The sequence below is a fragment of the Manis javanica genome, chromosome 6, assembly GCF_040802235.1.
Source record: "Manis javanica isolate MJ-LG chromosome 6, MJ_LKY, whole genome shotgun sequence".
Taxonomy (NCBI): Eukaryota; Metazoa; Chordata; class Mammalia; order Pholidota; family Manidae; genus Manis; species Manis javanica.
In genome coordinates this window covers 59,869,347-59,891,616 of record NC_133161.1, presented here as the reverse complement: position 1 = coordinate 59,891,616, position 22,270 = coordinate 59,869,347, and the positions used below count along the sequence as shown (strand labels likewise).

The 22,270-nt window shown below is 33.6% G+C and overlaps 1 protein-coding gene across 8 annotated transcripts in view; it reads right to left on the bottom strand.

The window, feature by feature from the left end:
* Positions 1-22,270, bottom strand: part of DGKB (diacylglycerol kinase beta) — a 693,448-nt gene that overhangs the window by 311,608 nt on the left and 359,570 nt on the right. For all 8 annotated transcript variants that reach the window (XM_073238753.1, XM_073238761.1, XM_073238755.1 and 5 more), the window contains one exon: positions 2,968-3,032. In XM_073238753.1, the coding sequence (XP_073094854.1) occupies positions 2,968-3,032 (65 nt within the window). The remainder of the gene's footprint in view (positions 1-2,967; positions 3,033-22,270) is intronic.

The following is a 22,270-nucleotide window of genomic DNA, read 5'->3' as shown; positions in this document are numbered from 1 at the left end:
TTTTGCCTTTTTTCTAAAAATTATTATAAGCCTTCATATTTATCACTTTAATGGATTTATATTTTGGTGTGTTGATATGTAATTATTTTTAAAAGAACTTAAAATCCCCTACCTAAATAGAACCAGCAGAGAAGTAATATATGTAAAGTACAAGGGCATAAATATAATTGAAAGCCATAGTAGTCAACTTACATAAACATTTAAAAATACCAATATTATATAATAAATGGCTTTAAATAAGAGCATAAATATTTTAAGGATTATTTTGAGTCTAAATGATGAAAATATTTATTTAAGTTCAGTTGGAGAGTATCTTAAAGTTTAGAAAGTTTAACAGCATTCACCATACTTTAACAGTTAACTTTGATTACATAGAAATTTGGAAAAGAACACGATATAAACTTTTCAACTAGCACTTTCTTAAGCACCGGAAAAATCATTACCTTTCTCAGGTTCTTCAATTTCTGTCATAAGAAGCATAGAGAGAACTATATATTTTGGTAATTAATTTCCTTAAGATAATGTTAGAAACATCATGTTCTTTAAAATATAAATGAATTTCAAGGTGAGCATGCTAGGGGATAATATTAATGGCATATAATTTATTGTGACACGAGATCTGATCTGAAACACATTAAGAGTACTTAAAAAAAATCCATTTGCAACTTCCTGAAAATATGAAAGAATGCTATGCTGAACCCGTCTCAATGTTGAAATCTGAAAATCTATACTTGTAAACGCTTGTACACAGTATCTGGCATGTCTTCCTCATAGAAATTCATTAGGAAATTTTCATATTCTGAATATGTTGCATTACAGATTAGGGTATTACCTAAATGCTTGTCATTCTGAGTAAAGACTTAATTCAAAAAAGTATGGACTGAAATGTATATGCCAGTTGATTTGGTAATAAATGTAATTTTAGGGTCCATTGTTATCTTAAAAAGTAGTTGGCTGATAACACATTGAGCATCTACTATATACCTGGCATTCTTTGAACTCATAAGAGAAATGTGTGACCTGTGTCAATCTAGAAGGCATTTCTTATATTATTACTGCTCCAAATGAAATATTCCCTTAAAACTATCTGTATAAGCAAGGTTTACTTGGGCCTCAAAATTACTACTAAGTTTTGGTAAGATATAGTTTTTACAACTTATAAACAAGCTCAAATATATTTTTAAAATTTATTTACAAATACATTGTTATAAAATGGTATCTAACCATCTACTAGGCAGTGAGGAATGTCATAAATTAGTACTACAGTTGACAATAAAAAATTAAGTATACAGATGTGAATAATAGAAGTGTTTATTATAAAAAAGAACTAAAATTATTCTGGAGAACTGAATTCTTTAGCATCTGACACTGAGGGTGGGTTGTGTTATCATTTTTATACATAGGCTGTCAGATTTGAGTGTCACACATGTCTGTATTTTTTAATTATTCTTTCTCTCTTCCCCCTCCCTTGTCTATCTCTGTTTTTCTGTTTTTCTGTTTCTCTCTCTCTCTCTCTTTGCTGAATAAGTTTAGGACAAAAATTCCATAAACACCAATAAACTATTTATTTTTCTTTTGTGTGTTTCTTAAAGCCTTTAATGGGCTTTTAAACTGTAAAACTCCTGAAGGGGTACAATGCATGCTGATTTTCCAAACAGCATTTATTTATTTCTTTTGCTTGAGACTATTTTAATGTATACATATCAACACATGAATGCTCCATGGAATGGTATTTGGGTAAGCAAGGCTAGTCAATTCTATAATATGGTTTGATGTACATTAATAAATATGATCATTTCCAGGATATTCAAGGTATATTATCGAATGCTGAATTCTATGATAAAGTGAATATAATTTAATTGTTACATCAATTTATCTTGACATATTTCATGAAGTTAAATTAAATCTTTAGCAATTAAAATGTCTCTTTATTTTAGATAGTAAAGAAAATTTGTAGGTGCATATTTTAATGAAATTACCTGCAGCTTAATTTTGTAATACATGTGGCACAAAATTCAAACAGTACAAAATGAATATAATGAAAGTTCAGTCTCGACCCCAACCACTTGGTTCTCTTTTCCAGAGGAGCCAGCCAGAAGATTTTTGTGAATACTTCTAAAGATATGTGACATATTCATATATACACTTTTTCCACTTTCTTTAAAACAAAAATTATAGGTGACTGAACTATGAAAGCAAAAGGAAGAACTCAAGGCAACATTTAAGATAGGTATTAGAAATAAGTTTTCAAATATTCTGTTAAAACATTTAAATAGGTAAATTTAAGAAAAAATCAGTTAGGAAGTCACTAATCATGAAACCTTACTATAATGAGTCTTGTGTAAGTAGTACACTAAAGTCTAGTTCAGAAAAATCTAAGACAATTTTGAATATACATTTTAACAGCATTTATTTAATATGAACCTACATGGGAGAAAATTATGTCAATGTATTAGCATGTGACAAAATTAAAATAAACATAAGAACTTCCAGGTGCAGTTGTCTTAATAAGTGGTCTGTAACATTCATGGTGTGACGTCAACCTAGCAAAGAACAGACACCATAGAGCCTTTGGCTTTCAACATTAATATATAAACCGCTTAAATATCTATATTAAAATACTGATTTTGCTTTAGTAACTTTGTGAAATGAACAGAGTAGAATTGGTTATAACTGAAGCAAAGTATGATTGACTTCTGCACCATGTTTCTGGGAGAATGAGTTAGAGAGTTATATTTCCTTCTAGAAATGGGGAAGATTCAAAGCAAAAGCTTTCCCTATTTCCCTGAATATCAGAAAAAAATCAGTGTCTAAATTTTGGACATTTACACTTTTGTCATAATGCACACACACCAAGCCTTAATCAGCCATTTCATTATATGTAGTGTTTTATACCACAGCAATCCATTTTATGAAATAATTCATCAAAAGCAACCATAATTATAATTTCAAAATGTGTTATCTTACCTACTGTTGAATTTCTCTGGGTGTTTTTCTCTCATGATGTGGAATCTGTGAGCAATGGAGGCATCCTAATTAGAAAAATAGAAAAGAAAAACAGCTTATGATCCTATTATCTTGTGGAAATAAAGGTTAAAAGAAAAAAATATTAATGAATAGTATTTTTAAGTGAACTTTTTCTTAACAATATCATTGCCAAGAAAATGTTCTGAAATTAGGCAAAAATGTGTAATCCAGATAAATTCTGTGCAAGAGCAATTTAAATAACCATTTCACCATTGGCTACTTGTCATATCTACTTCTAAAAAATGATTTCTATTTAATTTACAGAGCTCCTTTAATAACTGGTTTTGGCCTCTTGCTCAAAGCATGTATAAGATAGTATATATGAACATAAATGTCAAAAAGTAGTTGAAAATACTGTTAGACAAGAGCTAGAAGATTGGCCTAAGTGGAGAAAAAAAAATGGTGGAGAAGCTTCTAGTCCTTTGAGATTAATTGTGGGTAAAAAGACAGTGTGAGGGTGCCTTTCTAGTAAAGGTTAAATATAATAAATGACTTCAAAGTTTGCTAAGAGTGTCTTGTATGTGCAATTATTAACTGTTCAATAAGCAACTTTCTGACATATCATATCTCGATTAATGGAGAAAAGCAAAGAAGAAAAAACTGTTTTTTGAGGACTGGAGCAAGTGTAACTACGTTCTAAGACACCCAAATGCACTGAACCCTAGTGAATGTTCCTTCCTTTAGGAAATTTCCCTTTAGGAAATTCATTGAGTTTCTATGAGAGAGAATCACACTGAATGTGTGAAATTGGGAAATAGTGTGATTTGAGTTTTTCAAGCACAGACTGTTCTTAATAACTTTAAACAGTTACCTTGTATTCTAAGCAAGGAGATATTTTCCCAGTCTTCATCTATGGGACATGATTAATCACCCCAATGAGAAACTAATATATTTACCAGTCATCTCAACAGAAACAGGGCTATTGTTGCGATTAACTGTTAATTTTGTTTCATAGTGGAGATTAAAGAAAACGAAAAACCAAACACAAAGGAGAATCTCAAAACACTAATCAAGAATTAAAAGTCTAATGAATTAAATGAAAAGACTAATATGCTTACTCATGCATAACAAAGCAAGAGGCACAAGAGAGGGACCAATGCCCACTGCAGATGGCAGAGAGTTGCTTTTCCTGCAAGACAGAACTCTAATAGACCTGTAAATTTTTCTGTACATTTTATCCTCTAAACTGAGTAATTATGTTAATCCACAAGTAAAAGGGACACAGAGGTATAGATAGGTGTGCAGAGAAACAATGCTTATAAAAGAGTTATAAAAAACTCTGTGGTTTGCTCTTCTAAGATATAACTTCGTTATACATACACAGTCAGCTCCCTGTTTTGCTAAGAAGTAGGAGTATCAAGATTTCACTTTTAATGGTGCAATACCTCTCAAATCCAGTCACAGTTTCCTCTTTTTAAGAAAATTCTCACTGATAAGTCATAAATATATTCTATTTTAGAATGTGATGTTGTCTTACACAGGAAATTAAGGAAAAAAATCTGAGCATGGCTATTTAGGATATATTATGCAGCATGATCATTAATTAATTTTTAAAAATGATTTACTTTGCTTTATCCCTAATCTGGTTAAAAATCAATTTGGAACACCTTATAATTAAATGCATACATACAGCAGAACAGTTAAACAAAAGCAAAGGAATATGAATCAAGTCCTAAAAATGAATAATCAATACTGGTTATCCATAGGGAGACTATCATTGAACATACTTCTGCTTGAATTATCTGTCTTTGCTAATTTGAAAAACTGAGACTTTTAAAAGTAGACTGGGTACCTAATTTGCTTTTTTAAGTATACATATATATATATATATGTATATGTATATTTTGTAATGACAAATCTCTTCCTTTTCAAAGCAACATAAACAGGACAGAGAGGAGGAGAGAGGAAAGGAAAGGAGAAAAGGGGAGAGGAAAGAAGAGTATCAAAAGAAGACTTTTAAGTAGACCAGACAATAACTGAGTAAAGTCTTAGAAATACAGAACAGACAGCCAAAGATAAATTTAATGTTAGCTCTATCTCCAAGATACTTGGTCAGAGAATCATGTAGTAAGAGAGGGGGGGGAATAAAAACTACTGAGAAACACTGGCATGCCTTTTCCTTGTATTGAATGGGTTTCACCACAAAGAGAGGCATTGCTGACTACAGGATTGATAAGGAACAATGACAGCAGGTGTTCATTTGGATGATAATTCACACCAAATTCCCATGGGACCCTGTCCCTCTGGCATAACCCCAAGAGGCTTGAAAGAGATCTGCCAAACTTATCCAGTAGCCATATTTCAGGAACACTTAGGACTCTCTAAAAGAGACCAACATTAAAATAGTGTTTGTTTTATATAAATTTTGTCCTTTCTTTCTCTATGTATTGCGGTTTTCAGGAAACAAATTAAATCAGTATAACTTCTGCGCTGTAGAATGGACACACTGAACAAACTGAATTCAGACACTCTCACTTCCAAGACTTGAGACTTTGAGCAAATCACTTATTTACTAGCTTCCTTATCTTTAAAAAAGGACATTGATACCCCTTTATATTGATATCCCTTTATATAATGTTGTGGTAGAGATTTTTTTAGATTATTTTATATAGAAATTGGAATAGTACTGCTGAGTGTTCATGTATTTTATGCCCACATCAGAATTTTATTTAGAGTAAAAAGGTGTGTTAAAACATAGTTCAATTTCATATTGTGAAATATGTATGTACTGACTACCAAATTGGTTTTATTATTTCCTGAACATATGAAATACTTTCACTTTAAATTAATTTTAAAAATAAAATTAGATATAAGAAATAAAAATAAAAAACATTCATCTTCATGAAAGCAAAACAAATTTAAATTTCATTACTTTGATTTTCTAAGCAGTAAGAAATAATTTTTCTTGAGAAAAAAATATGTATCAGAGAATCAGCTTCTTAGCCATATCTGTCTTTAACACTATGTTACTGATATTTTTCTGAAGAGTGAGTTTTATTTTCCTGGAGGGGTTTATTATTCAATTTTTAAAATAAACTTAGCTTAAACCTCCAAAATTGCATTTTAGGTTATTAACCTGATGATTTTCTGTTGATCATAACATTTTATATTGAAAAAATACTTGGTGAATGCTGAGATACATAGCCTATACAAAGTCTATGAAAAGAAAGACATCAATACTCATCTTTTTTACTGAAATGTAAAATGTATTTGCCCCAATACTGTTATAGTTACTATTTTTTTGAATTCCATTTAAAGAAACTTTCTCTGACAAATATTTTTACAAAACTCATCAAGTAAATTGTTTTTATTTTTCATTATTATGTTATTATGACACCAAATCAAATAATTTCTCAATTTCATTCCATTTCAGAATAGAATAAAAATTCAGCCAGTTAGAAATGAGTATTATCAAAATAGTTATTCCAAAATGCAATTTTGTAATTTAAAATTAAACTTTGCATACTAGAGGAGTTTTCATTTTGAAATAGTTTAGATCCTCCTTAGTTTTGGGTGGACAAATCACAATAATTCTCTGGGTGTGACTTTGTTTTAATAACTGCAACTTGCTAAAAATCTTCAAAAGTTTTTGGTGCTTTCTTTGTTGAATCTTACTGAAGATTTCCACATGATACCTTTTCCTTTTGGAATTATTATTTACATACAATAAAATTCACCAATTCAATGAGTTTCAACAACAGTATAAAAATAACCATTTTCATGATCACCCCCAAAAGTTTCCTAATGTCCTTTTATATACTCATTTATATACTCATATATACCCCCCTCTTTACTCTTAAAAACCATTAATATGCTTTCTGTCACTGCAGTTAGCCATTTCTTAAATTTCCTGTAATGGAATTTAAAAGTATTATTTTATGTGTGGCTTCTTTTGCTTTTGCAACTCAGCCATTTGTTCCAGTATCCCTGGTTCATCCCTTTTTATTGCTAAGTAGTACTCCATTGAATAGATATACCATCATGTGTTTATGTACCAGTTGCTGACATTTGGCTTTTTATAAATAAAGCTGCTATGAACTTTTGATCGCAATTCCTCTTGTAGACATGTGTGATTTTATCTTTGGGTAAATACCTAGGAGTGAGATTGCTGAGTTGTAAGTGTACGCTTAACTTTGTATGAGAAACTGTCACATTACTTCATGACTTTTCAAAGTAATTTGTACCATTTTGTATTTCTATCAGTAATGTATGAGAGTTCCAATTACTCTACATCTTTAACAACACTTCACATCCACACCAACTCTTGGCAGTCTTTTTATTTTCACCATTCTAATAAATACACAATGGTATCCTTGGAGCCTTGTCCCTTATGAGCCAGCACCACCTACTTCATTAGAGAGGTCTGCCAATTCTGATGAAACTAGAGGACATGAAAGTTCTGTTACAGACTTACTGGATGCTCCCAGCTCTATCATAATTGATTCATCCTTTTCTTACTTCTGCCACTCAACAGTTCCAAAATATCAATGCCCACTCACTATAATTCCATTTTTGTTTTCTAGCCCATACTCACCCCATGCACAGCCTTACTGGTTTCAAAGCATTCTTTTTTTTCTATTAAGTTCCTCCAACAGATATTCAGACAACACATACTTAAAAGTCTTTCCTGAAGCACTTTGAACTCTGAAACTAATTATGATCTCTTCCTTGACTAAACCATACTTTAAGAGTAATAAGCTTAAAACTTCAGTGTAAACAGAAGTACATAAAATGGAAATGTTCTGTATTTCCACAATTCTAATTTCTAGAGATAAGAACGAAGATCTTTTCCTTATATATCACTTTGAAGATCGTCTTTATTTATAAGGTATATATGTATGAATGTATATGTGCACATTTTCATTATTTACCATAATAGGTTTGTATTATACAAAATGTGTTGAAACTAGCATTTTTTCACTTATCAATGTAGCTTAGACATCTTGTTATATCAGTAAATAGGAGTTTTCCTGAAGTTTTTAATGTCAGCAATCTATTCCTTTCCATGGTTATATAACTAATTCCCCTGCTGGTAGGGGTCTGGGTTGATTTTAATATTTTGCTACCTAAATAAATGTTATAGTAAGCATTTCTCTACATCCTTTAAGTACTTCTGTAAATATAGCTGTACAGAAAATACTTCTAAGTGGCTAAAAGTATATGTGAACACTACATTTTGCTATATAGTAAAATATTCTTCAAAAATTCTTTAAAAAGTGAGCACATTCCCACTAATAGCTGTCTAATATGACTGGTTTTCATTAACTTTATTAGTTTCCAATGGGACAAAAAGGTATACCATAATCGTTGAAATAAATTTTCCTTATTGTTTGTTGAAGTTACACATTCTTATCTATATTTATTCCTGTGTAGACTACTTATTCAAGTCTTTTATCCATTTTATCTATGTTCATGAATATGTATTTATATTAATAATGATAAAGATGATAATTAATAGTGATTAAACATTTACTTCTGCTAATGCACTATTTAAGAGGTTTACATTAAAAATTTCCTTTAACCCTCACAAAAATTTTGAGGTAGTATCATTATCTACACTTTAGGAATGAGAAAACTGAGAATTATGGCACCTAGACTCATTCCAGACCATAGAAGAAGCTGTGAAATTAACAGCTGAACACATGTAATTGCCTCTAGAACCCAGGTGTTTCATGCTCTTTACTAGCATAAAATCACACATTGCAATTATTTTCCAAGTTTTCTTTTTTCATTCTTTTTTACCTTGCACAGTATTAAATTCTTGCATTTCAAATATATCAACCTTTTGTTCCTGAGTTTTGAATTACACTTAGAAAGGTTTTTTTTCTCCAGAATTAAGTTTATATAAAACTATTTTTTGAATGTTTTTGGCCTTTTGACTTCATATTTTACATTAATATTCAAATTATTTCATATTTATTTTGGTAAAGAAGTACAAATCTTGCCTATTTTTTTCCAAAATACTATCTACATTAATAGAACTTGTTCTATAATTTAACTTTTCTAAGACATAATTTATTATATGATAAATTTCCATAGATATAGTTGTTTCTGTGCAGTATAAAACTATTTTAATTTAATCTAGCTTTGGAACATGTTTTCATGTCTGGTTGGGCTACAGTCACCTTCCCCATTTATTTCACTTTTTAAAAAAATAAAATTGATGGTTATTTAGAAGCTTTATATTTTCAGATAAAATTTGATATTGTTTTTGTTCAAATTACCCTTGCTTTGAGTACCCAGCCAAAATTTTTTGTTATTACGATGGGACGTAACTTGATAGATACGTTTTGGGAAGACTGAAATACTGTATAATAACGTATCCTATCTTTTAAAAAAACCTGTTTTTCTACTTATGCTTTCTCATATGATTCTTAAAGGGCCCAAAGTTTCCTTCACATTAAGTCCAATATATTTTTCACTAATTTCATAGATATTTATCTCACTTTTGTATTTCCTGTAGTAGAGCCCTTTCTTAGATTTTCTTCTTAACTGGTTGTATTTTACACAGAAAACATTAAGATCATTGACTTAGGGACAGTCGCTATGGTATTGAAAACTGTGGATATTAGAAAGGTTAAACAGTGCATATATAATAAATTAAGTAACAATTCCAAAGGGTCAGGAACAGCACACTGTAGTTAAAATTAACATAAAATATTTCTGCACTAGTACATATGAATATTGGCTCAAAGATAGGTAAATTAACACTACAAAGAGCATTCAGGTCAAGCCATCTATCTCACCACATAAACAATGAAAAGAAGTGGTTTTCAGAGCTTTGTAAGATTTTGAACTGTAGGTAAGAGATTATAGTCTTATAATGTATTTCTCATCTATAATAAATAGTTTTTGCTCTCCTGACAATCTCTGCCAGCATGTACTAATTATATAATGTACTAACTGTTAATACCTTATAAGAAAATCACACTAATAGCTAAAAGTGAGATTGTTACATAGGTAGATTTATTAGATATTGTTATCTGTTGTTCTGGCTTAACAATAGAATTGGAAGGTTTCCATTTTACGTTCCAAAATAGTTAATGATGTACAGGAATTATTTATTTTTTGAAGATTTTAAACGACCAGTTGTTGTTGACTTGTTTTCTTTGGAGGAAGCAGCATTACGGCAATTTTCTTAACTCCTGTGATCTATTTAGGTTTTCTCTTTTTATATGTTAATATTTTTCATGGAGTCGTCATCTGTACTGAGTAGGATGAATGGTGGCCCCCAAAGACATCAGAAACTAATCACTAGAACCTGATTACATTTTTGCAGATGTGATCTGCAAATTAAGGATTATTATTGCTTGGGACCTGAGACTCCTTTCTGCTTTGCACTCCCTTTCTTCTATAATAAAAATGTCTGTCAGACTACGGTTGTTCCATCACTGTATTTTGATAGCAGGTAACTTGTTTTCTAGTTTCACATGTCCACAATGGAGAATTTTGACCCAGGATGGATCATATTGAGTCTCACCCATAGCTTTCAATGATTTAGTGATAATATTGGGGACTGAGCTGATGATATTTAGATAAGAATTGTGACCTGAGCTGATGATGTAACAGATTGAGACATTTGGAGATAGTGAGACGAAGTCAAAGTATCTCGCATGTGGGACAGATTTATGTCTTAGGGGGCCAGAAGGCAAACAGTAGTGGGATGGATAGTGACCCCTAAAAATATCTGAAGCTAATCCTTGGAAATGTTATCTTATGTAGTAAAGTTTTCAGAAATGTCATTAAGGATCTTGAAATGAGATTATTCTGAATTATTCAGGAGTGACCTAAATGCCCTCACAAGAAGTCATTAAAAGAGAGATTTGACAGACAGGAGAGGAGGAGGTAATGTGATCACACAATCCGAGACTGGAATGATGCAACTACAAGTCAAGGAATGAGGACAGCCACCAGAAACTGAAGTGGAAAGGAATGAATTTACACTTTCAAGCTTCATTGGGAGCAGGAATCTGCTGATACCTTGATTTCTGCCCAGGAATAGTAAATTTGTATTTCTGGCCTCTTGAAGAGTAGAGAACAAATTTCTGTCGTTTTAAGCCACCTAGTGTGTGATAATTTGCTACCGAAGGCATAGAAAATTTATACATTATCTATTCCTGTAGGTTTTTTTGAGAAAAGCATTACCTTATAATATTTTAATTTTGCCTGAATCCACAGTTATTTTTATTTTTTCATTTCTAATCACAGTACTTGTTGTATATAACATGATGTTCAGAATCTAACTTATCTAAAAGGCATATGAGAGAAAATAAGACCAGGTATCACAAATTCTGTATGTCAACTATACAAAGTAGGCATGAAATAATCAAAATCTTAGAAGGTACAATTTCTTACTTTGACAATAAAGAATTAATTGTACTCTAGATGCCCTCACTGAGTATCTATTTAACATTGTATTAGAGGTCTTAAGAAATACAACAGATCAAGAAAAAATAAGAGGTATATGTATTATAAAGCAAAAGAAAAACTATCATTATTTATAGATAACATCATGTTCTGTATAGGAAATCCAGAGGAATCAACTGAAATCCACATGATTTAAGAAAACAGTTTAATGAGCTATCTAGATATATGATAGCATATAAAATTAATTGAATTGATCACATTAAAACAAAGTAATACAAAATTACCCCATTCACAGTGAAAACAACTATTACAATTACAAGTATCTGTTGTGGGGAGGATTGCCAATCTGAGTGCTATGGAAAAAAAGATAATTACTGAAGGACACAGAATAATGAATCAATGGAGAGGCACACTATCCTGATTTGCAGTAACTTGAGTAGATGGTGTTAGATGTGAGGAGTGGGACAGTTTCTTCTCAACTTGAGCATTAATGGAAATACCTGGACTTTTCTGAGTTACATTAAATTTACTCTTTGAATTGGTTTTTGGTGTGTGTGTATGGGTGGGTGTGTGGGTTTGTATGTGAGTGTGTGTGTGTGTGTGACTCCACAGGAACTCAGAAGCATAAAGGTGCATATCTGCAACTTATCCTGCTGTGAATACTTTACATGGAACCCACTGTGGGCCTTAGTAAGCTATGGATAACACTTACACTCCCAGGACAACCAGGGCATTTTTCTAGGTTTAGGAATTCAGACTTAAGAGAAATACATGATTGAGAACAAGATGACAGGTCTCAGAATAAAGCCTGTCTCTGGGATAGGATATGGGATTTGCTGAACGGTAGATACAGATTCAAAAACTTCCAAGAGTTTTCTTTAGGAAGACTTTTGCAAATAGGTGGCTTCACTGTGAACAGGCTTCTCATGAATTAATTTTTTTATGAATTAAGAAATTAAGAAATTTCTTGCAATTGCTTTCCTTTGGATGATGACAAAAGTTATAATTAGCTTTCACTTTAAATTATTGCTGCCAAATTTTATAATTCTCTTTAGTTTAAAAAAATTTTTTTCCAATTAGTAGAGTTGGAAAGAACCATGCCACTATGGGAACACATGGCAGAGGTAAGTGAGATGAGGCCTGTCCTCACCTCAGCATCTTTCCTCTCTTCTTCCCATTCATGAAGAGACCCTTCCAGAAAGTGTAGCTTTACATTGTGAGGTGAATCATTAGTGCACCACCAAAAAAATAGATGATGTACTCTAATTTTATGAGGTGCATGATCCTAAATGGAGGAACCTTTATTCTTGTTAAATGACGAACAAAAAGTCTTTGAGAAACCTATAGGATCATGCAGGATACCAGGATAAGTAAATGAAAGCTATCACTACACCTAAGTTCTTTGGGAAAATGTGAGGGAGCAGTTATCAGACCCAGAGGACAGCGTTACATGGGGAAGATAGCCTTGAGAGAAAAGGATAACTAATTACAAGTGATTTTTCCTGAGGTAGCCAGGGATATAAGTACCCTAACCCTACTTTCCTCCCTCCCTGCTTGGGCATACATTCTCTCAATTCAATCAGAAGCACAAGGGCAAGAGGAATCTGGTATCTTTACAGGACACTGCCAGGCAGACAGCAATACAGAGAATGGTAGAGAGATCTAGAGACGCAAACAGAAGTTACCCAGAATAAAGAAATAAAGGTTCAATACTTATAGAAGAATGGAAACTGTGTAAGAACATAAAAATCAAAGAACCATAACCACCGAATATTTGGGAAAGAATGAACAAGGTGACCACTGGGATATCAATATAAGTATGAATCAAAGGTATAACATACATACATATATGTATGTATAAAATGTACATATATAATTTTGAATTAATTAAAGTTATTACATGGTCCGGAAAAACTGAGCTGTCTCATTTTATGTGTATTCACAAAACATGGGATAAGAAGTATTTTTTTGAATCAATAAATTTTAACTTAAAAAAACAGTGAATAGATTAATCCATTGCCTCATTAAAACTAATAATCAGCATCACCTCTAAGCTACTCTTAATGGCTACGGTCATCCTGTTAAGTATCTTGTTCAGCAACATGCTGTGGCCTTCAATGTGTGTAGAGCTTTTTGCTCTACAATGAATCATTCCAGACAATGTTGTGATGTTTTCTAGTTTTCTTAGGATTTGTATTCCTTTCCTCCTCCATCACATCAAACTCTTAAATTTGACTTCTTGCTAGAGCAAAATACGTCTGTTCCTATCAGTTCCCCTCTGTTTCACTTTTTCAATTTTTGTATTTTGAAAAGAAATAGAATCTTAGAATTTTAAATCTAGAATTGACCTTAAATACTGCTCATGGCTTAGACTAGCACACTGGATTTAACAAAGCCAAGGCATGTCTGGCATATGGCCATTAAGTATAAAAGGAGCTAGACTAGTGTATGGGGTTGTCTTACAAGTGAATTCTAGGAATTTGTGCATGAACTTTGAGTTAATCATTATAACTGTTCTTAGATTTTTTTTCCATACTTATCCTTAGATCACCATTTCTTCTTGAAAAGCCAGCAATTAGGAAAATTATCTTTGATGAACATTACTGGGATTTAAATATTTTGTTTTTCAACTCCTATAAATAAAAATATGTTAAAATTGTAAGAGAGTATGGCATGAGTTAAAGGAAATGTAGAAAGGATTAATTTGAGCTTCAAGTATAAAAGAGAAAAACCATACCTAATATTATATAATAAAATTAGGTGATTTTACTTATATTTCAATGGTTTTATTGAAAATTTCAGTTGTTTATATATCTTTCATAAAGAAGAGCCCATGAGACCAGGCACACTAGGTAAGCTTTTTGGAAAAAAATATTTGACTAAAAGAACCTAGAGAGATATATGCCAAGAAGAGAATCTAAAGCATAAGTCCTTCTCTTAATATTTTTGTCACATACAACATACGGGATTAGCACTGCTAAAAAATGTCTTGAACAGTTTCTTCACATTAACCTTAACCTTCTCAACAAATTTATGGAAAGAATAATCAACTTACTGCACACTTACTATTATTGCAACTATATGATTTCTATGATCAAAATGTTCCCTTAAATACCAATTTTGTTCTAAGCAAATTCATTACTTGTATTGAATGAAAAAACTAAATTTTTCTCTAAGTGTTTCTTCTGATTAAAAATTACCAGACTGGAGGTGTAGCATTCTCAAATGATGCAAATAGTATAGACTACACAATTGGTGACTGCAGTGTAATCCACATTATTTATTTTTTAATTTTGCCTTGATTCCTAATGAGAAATAATCAAAAGAGATCTAAGTTACATAAAAATCTATGAAAGCCCAATTCATAACATGATCATCATTCATTAGCTCAGGAGCTCCCTTTCTAAAGAGGCTGAGGTCAGAACTAGATAAAGAAATGTGCCATTTCTATACTAGAGACACAGCAGCTGGTGCCCAAGTAGGAAAAAATATTTAAATCAAAACTGTTACTAAAAAAAAGAAAAATACACTTCAGAATAAAATTAATATTTTTTGACACTTCAGTTTTGGTGTTGCACCAATTAGTCTGGTAGTGAAGCTCATCATACCCAAACCTTGATGTAAACACTGTACAATTACAAAGCAGCCGTGAAAAGGGAAATGCTGGACATTTCTCTTCAGTGAGTACAAATAACTCAGACCCCTATCAGAATGTCCTGCTTTAGGTCTATAGAAGGGGACATTGGTACATATGTGAAGACATTCTCCCCATGACTGACAAAAGACAAGTCAACCCCATTCTCACATTAAGCATGGATAGGACCACAGTCAATGAGAGTGTGCCAGGACTCCAGAGCGCAAGGAGTTATACATGCTGGAATAAAACACATGATGTTAAAGTATAAGGACACAGGACGATGTCCAATTTACTGAAACAAGGAAGGCAGAGGCTTGCTCATAGCTGGGCAGGGTAGTAATTAAGAGCATCTTTGTTGCGGTCTGACAAACAGCTCTTATCCTGCTATGCTCATACCATCTCTGTGAGCTGCTTTCTCACCTGAAACATGGAAACAGTCCATATCTGACTCATCAGGTTAATACTAAGTAAAATTATTCTTGTAAGGATCTTTATTCCTTAGCATAAAGCCTAACTATAAACAAAACATGAAAGCTATCATTGCATTGCTCCTGTACTAGGCAAATGAAAACTGCTAGTCTGAAAATATCACAGAAGAAACAAATTGATGGTATCTTCACACAGAACTAGTCTACTTCCTTATCACCTGACTAGAAAACACTTACAAAAAAAATTTGCTAAAATGATCAAAGGCCTAGAATATTTCCTAAATTCTGCCACTATCCATTGAATATTGTAGGATTCCAATGCGTTTTTCTAAATTTTTGACCTCTGTAGAATTCTTGTCTCATAGTTTATTCTTCTCTCCTAATTTGAAAAAAATTACTAGTATATGAACAGATATTAATATTTTATTATAATTACTAGGCTTGCCTGAGATTATGAATTCAGAAAAAGGAAGTCACTATCACATTTTTAATCCATATTATTAACATATTTAACTATTCTTTTCACAGCAAACTAGATATTTAACTCAGTTTCAGTTTCTGGAAACACTAAGTGTTTTGCTGATATCTATTATCTTCAATAATCAAGATATCATTTTCAGGTAAAAAGAAAGGTTGGACGGAGCCAAGATGGGGGCGTGAGTAGAGCAGTGGAAATCTCCTCCCAAAACCACATACATCTATGAAAATATAACAAAGACAACTCTTCCTAGAACAGAGAACAGAGGACACAGGACAACATCCAGACCACATCCACACCTGCAAGAACCCAGCACCTTGTGAAGGGGGAGAGGAAGGCCACAAACCAACAAGAAGGGAACTTCTTCCAGCCGTCATTCGTTCCAGCTCTGCAAACTATTTCTATCACCAAGAAAAGGCAAAATTACAGGCAAACCAAGATCACAGAGGCAACACCAGAGAAGGAGACAGACCTAACCAGTCTCCCTGAAAAAGAATTCAAAATAAAAATCATAAACATGCTGATAGAGATGGAGAGAAAAATGCAAGAGCAATGAGATGAAGTCCGGAGGGAGATCACAGATGCCAGGAAGGAGATTACAGAAGTGAAACAAACTCTGGAAGGATTTATAGGCAGAATGGATAAGATGCAAGAGGCCATTGAAGGAATAGAAACCAGAGAACAGGAATGCATAGAAGCTGACATAGAGAGAGATAAAAGGATCTCCAGGAATGAAACAGTATTAAGAGAACTGTGTGACCAATCCAAAAGGAACAATATCCGTATTATAGGTGTACCAGAAGAAGAAGAGAGAGTAAAAGGGACAGAAAGTGTCTTTGAAGAAATAATTGCTGAAAACTTCCCCAAACTGGGAGAGGAAATAATCGAACAGACCACGGAAATACACAGAACCCCCAACAGAAAGGATCCAAGGAGGACAACACCAAGACACATAATAATTAAATTGGCAAAGATCAAAGACAAGGAAAGAGTTTTAAAGGCAGCTAGAGAGAAAAAGGTCACCTATAAAGGAAAACCCATCAGGCTATCATCAGATTTCTCGACAGAAACCCTACAGGCCAGAAGAGAATGGCATGATATATTTAATACAATGAAACAGAAGGGCCTTGAACCAAGGATACTGAATCCAGCATGACTTTCATTTAAATATGATGGTGGGATTAAACAATTCCCAGACAAGCAAAAGCTGAGGGAATTTGCTTTCCACAAACCAACTGTACAGGGCATATTACAGGGACTGCCCTAGATGGGAGCACTCCTAAAAAGAGCACAGAACAAACACCCAACATATGAAGAATTGAGGAGGAGGAATAAGAAGGGAGAGAAGAAAAGAATCTCCAGACAGTGTATATAACAGCTCAATAAGCAAGATAAGTTAGACAGGAAGATACTAAAGAGGCTAACCTTGAACCTTTGGTAACCACGAATTTAAAGCCTGCAATGCCACTAAGTACATATCTGTCAATAGTCACCCAAAATGTAAATGGACTTAACACACCAATCAAAAGACACAGAGTAACAGAATGGGTAGAAAAGCAAGACCCATCTTTTTGTGGCTTACAAGAAAGTCACCTCAAACCCAAAGACATGCACAGACTAAAAGTCAAGGGATGGAAAAACATATTTCAGGCAAACAACAGCGAGAAGAAAGCAGGGGTTGCAGTACAAATATCAGACAAAATAGACTTCAAAACAAAGAAAGTAACAAAAGATAAAGAAGGACACTACATTATGATAAAGGGATCAGTCCAAAAAGAGGACATAACCATTCTAAATATATATGCACCCAACACAGGAGCATCAGCGTATGAGAAACAAATACTAACAAAACTAAAGGGGGAAATAGACTGTAATGTTTTCATTTTAGGAGACTTCAACACACCACTCACCCCAAAGGATAGATCCACCGGGCAGAAAATAAGTAAGGACATGGAGGCACTGAACAACACAGTAGAGCAGATGGACCTAATAGACATCTATAGAACTCTACATCCAAAAGCAACAGGATATACATTCTTCTCAAGTGCACATGGAACATTCTCCAGAATAGACCACATACTAGCCCACAAAAAGAGCCTCAGTAAATTCCAAAATATTGAAATTCTACCAACTAATTTTTCAGACCACAAAGGTATAAAAGTAGAAATAAATTCTACAAAGAAAACAAAAAGGCTCACAAACACATGGAGGCTTAACAACATGCTCCTAAATAATCAATGGATCAACGAACAAATCAAAATAGAGATCAAGGAATATATAGAAACAAATGACAACAACAACACAAAGCCCCAGCTTCTGTGGGACGCAGCGAAAGCAGTCTTAAGAGGAAAGTATATAGCGATCCAGGCACACTTGAAGAAGGAAGAACAATCCCAAATGAAGAGTCTAACATCACAATTATCGAAATTGGAAAAAGTAGAACAAATGAGGCCTAAAGTTAGCAGAAGGAGGGACATAATAAAGATCAGAGAAGAAATAAACAAAATTGAGAAGAATAAAACAATAGCAAAAATCAACAAAACCAAGAGCTGGTTCTTTGAGAAAATAAACAAAATAGGTAAGCCTCTAGCCAGACTTCTTAAGAGAAAAAGAGAATCAACACGCATCAAGAGAATCAGAAATGAGAATGGAAAAATCATGACAGACTCCACAGAAATACAAAGAATTATTAAAGACTACTATGAAAACCTATATGCCAACAAGCTGGAAAACCTAGAAGAAATGGACAACTTCCTAGAAAAATACAACCTTCCAAGACAGAACAAGGAAGAAACACAAAAGCTAAATAAACCAATTACGAGCAAAGAAATTGAAACAGTAATCAAAAAACTACCCAAGAACAAAGCACCCGGGCTGAACGGATTTACCTCGGAATTTTATCAGACACATAGAGAAGACACCATTCTCCTTAAAGTTTTCCAAAAAATAGAAGAGGAGGGAATAATCCCAAACTCATTCTATGAAGACAACATCACCCTAATACCAAAACCAGGCAAAGACCCCACCAAAAAAAGAAAATTACAGACCAATATCCCTGATGAATGTAGATGCAAAAATACTCAATAAAATATTAGCAAGTTGAATTCAAAAATATATCAGAAGGATCATACACCATGAACAAGTGGGATTCATCCCAGGGATGCAAGGATGGTACAATATTTGAAAATTCATCAACATCATCCACCAAATCAACAAAAATAAAGACAAAAACCACATGATCATCTCCATAGATGCTGAAAAAGCATTTGACAAAATTCAACATGCATTCATGATATAAACTCTCAGTAAAATGGGAATATAGGGCAAGTACCTCAACATAATAAAGGCCATATATCATAAACCCACAGCCAACATCATACTGAACAGCAAGAAGCTGAAAGCTTTTCCTCTGAGATCGGGAACTAGACAGGGATGCCCACTCTCCCCACTGCTATTTAACATAGTACTGAAGGTTCTAGCCACGGCAATCAGACAAAACAAAGAAATACAAGGAATCCAGATTGGTAAAGAAGAAGTTAAACTGTCACTATTTGCAGATCACATGATATTGTACATAAAGAACCCCAAAGACTCCACCCCAAAACTACTAGAACTGATATCGGAATACAGCAAAGTTGCAGGATACAAAATTAACACACAGAAATCTGTAGCTTTCCTATATACTAACAAAGAAACCAAAAGAAAGAGAAATCAGGAAAGCAATTACATTCACAATTGCATCAAAAAGAATAAAATACCTAGGAATAAACCTAACCAAGGAAGTGAAACACCTATACCCTGAAAACTATAAGACACTCTTAAGAGAAATTAAAGAGGTCACTAACAAATGGAAACTCTTCCTATGCTCGTGGTTAGGAAGAATTAATATCGTCAAAATGGCCATTCTGCCCAAAGCAATATACAGATTTGATGCAATCCCTATCAAATTACCAGCAACATTCTTCAATGAACTGGAACAATTAATTCAAAAATTCATATGGAAACACATAAGAGCCAAAATAGCCAAAGCAATCCTGAGAAAGAAGAATAAAGTAGGGGGGATCTCACTCCCCAACTTCAAGCTCTACTATAAAGCTATAGTAATCAAGACAATTTGGTACTGGCACAAGAACAGAGCCACAGACCAAAGGAATAGATTAGAGACTCCATACATTAACCCAAACATATATGGTCAATTAATATTTGATAAAGGAGCTATGGACATACAATGGCGAAATGACAGTCTCTTCAACAGATGGTGCTGGTAAAACTGGACAGCCACATGTAGGAGAATGAAACTGGACCATTGTCTAACCACATACACAAAAGTAAATACAAAATTCCTCCAAGTGGTAAAGATACCTCAAGACAAATGCTGGGCATAGAAACCACAGGGAATAAATCTGCAAAGAAATAAAGAGCTAACCTTTTCAAACAATACGGCTTCTCTCTCACTTACCAACTTTACATCTCCCTGTAAGGCCCCGGAAGATGACTGGATAGCCAGAGACAGGTAAGATTCCTCAAGGGAGGAACAACCTAAGACAGGCACAGTCTCAGGGGGCCATCAGGTGAGAAATTGGGGATCAACAGTGGTGAGGCTTAGAACCTCACCCCCTCTGTTTTGAGAGAAATCTTCTGCATCTGTGGATGTTTTAATGCCCTTGTCTAGCTTGGATTAACACATAGTCTACAGGCACACACCTGATCATCTACATCTGCTCTCTTACAACACTAAACTATGTTTTCTACCTTTATCTCGCATCTACCTACCACTTCAGCATTTTATTAAAAATAAAAATAATAATAATAATAAAGGGAAAAATGTGGGATCTACATATAAATCAAGTATAAAAATCAAATTAATATTCATATTTGACCTGATTGTTTATAATTCATAAAGCGGATCAAAACCGAAAGTTTCTGTGATAACTGCCCTTGTACTGTTCACCATGTAAGAACTTACTCACTATGTAAGAATTTGGTCACCATGTAAGAACTTGTTTGTTATGCTTCAGAAGATTGGAGACTGATGAGAATTAGGCTTGGGGTCAATTAATGATTGGGCATTGAGCATTGACTCCCATATACAGAATTTTATTGTTGTTAACAACCATTTGATCAATAAATATGAGAGATGCCCTCTCAAAAAAAAAAAATGGATCAAAGACTTGGATGTAAGTCATGAAACCATAAAACTCTTAGAAAAAAATATAGGCAAAAACCTTTTAGACATAAACATGAGTGACCTCTTCTTGAACATATCTCCCTGGGCAAGGAAAACAACAGCAAAAATGAACAAGTGGGACTATATTAAGCTGAAAAGCTTCTGTACGGCAAAAGACACCATCAATAGAACAAAAAGGAACCCTACTGTATGGGAGAATATATTTGAAAATGACAGATCCGATAAAGGCTTGATGTCCAAAATATATAAAGAGCTCACCCACCTCAACAAACAAAAAACAAACAATCCACTTAAAAAATGGGCAGAGGAACTGAACAGTTCTCCAAAAAAGAAATACAGATGGCCAACAGACACATGAAAAGATATTCCACATCGCTAATTATCAGAGAAATGCAAATTTAAACTACAATGAGATTTCACCTCACACCAGTAAGGATGGCTGCCATCCAAAACACAAACAACAACAAATGTTGGCGAGGCTGTGGAGAAAGGGGAACCCTCCTACACTGCTGATGGGAGTGTAAATTAGTTCAACCATTGTGAAAAGCAGTATGGAAGTTCCTCAAAATGCTCAAAATAGACTTACCATTTGACCCAGGAATTCCACTCCTAGGAATTTACCCTAAAAATGCAGCACTCAAGTTTGAAAAAGACAAATGCACCCCTATGTTTACCGCAGCACTATTTACAATAGCCAAGAATTGGAAGCAACTTAAGTGTCCATCAGTAGATGATTGGATAAAGAAGATGTGGTACATATATACAATGGAATATTACTCAGCCATAAGAAGGAAATAAATCCTACAATTTGCAACAAAATGGATGGAGCTAGAGGGTATTATGCTCAGTGAAATAAGCCAAGTGGAGAAAGAGAAATACCAAATGATTTCACTCATCTGTGGAGTATAAGAACAAAGGAAAAACTGAAGGAACAAAACAGCAGCAGAATCACAAAACCCAAGAATGGACTAACAAGTACCAAAGGGAAAGGGACTGGGGAGGATGGGTGGGTAGGGAGGGATAAGGGGGGGAAGAAGAAGGGGGGCATTAAGATTAGCATGCATAAGGGGGGGTGGGAGAAAGGGGAGGGCTGTACAACACAGAGAAGACAAGTAGTGATTCTACAGCATTTTGCTACGCTGATG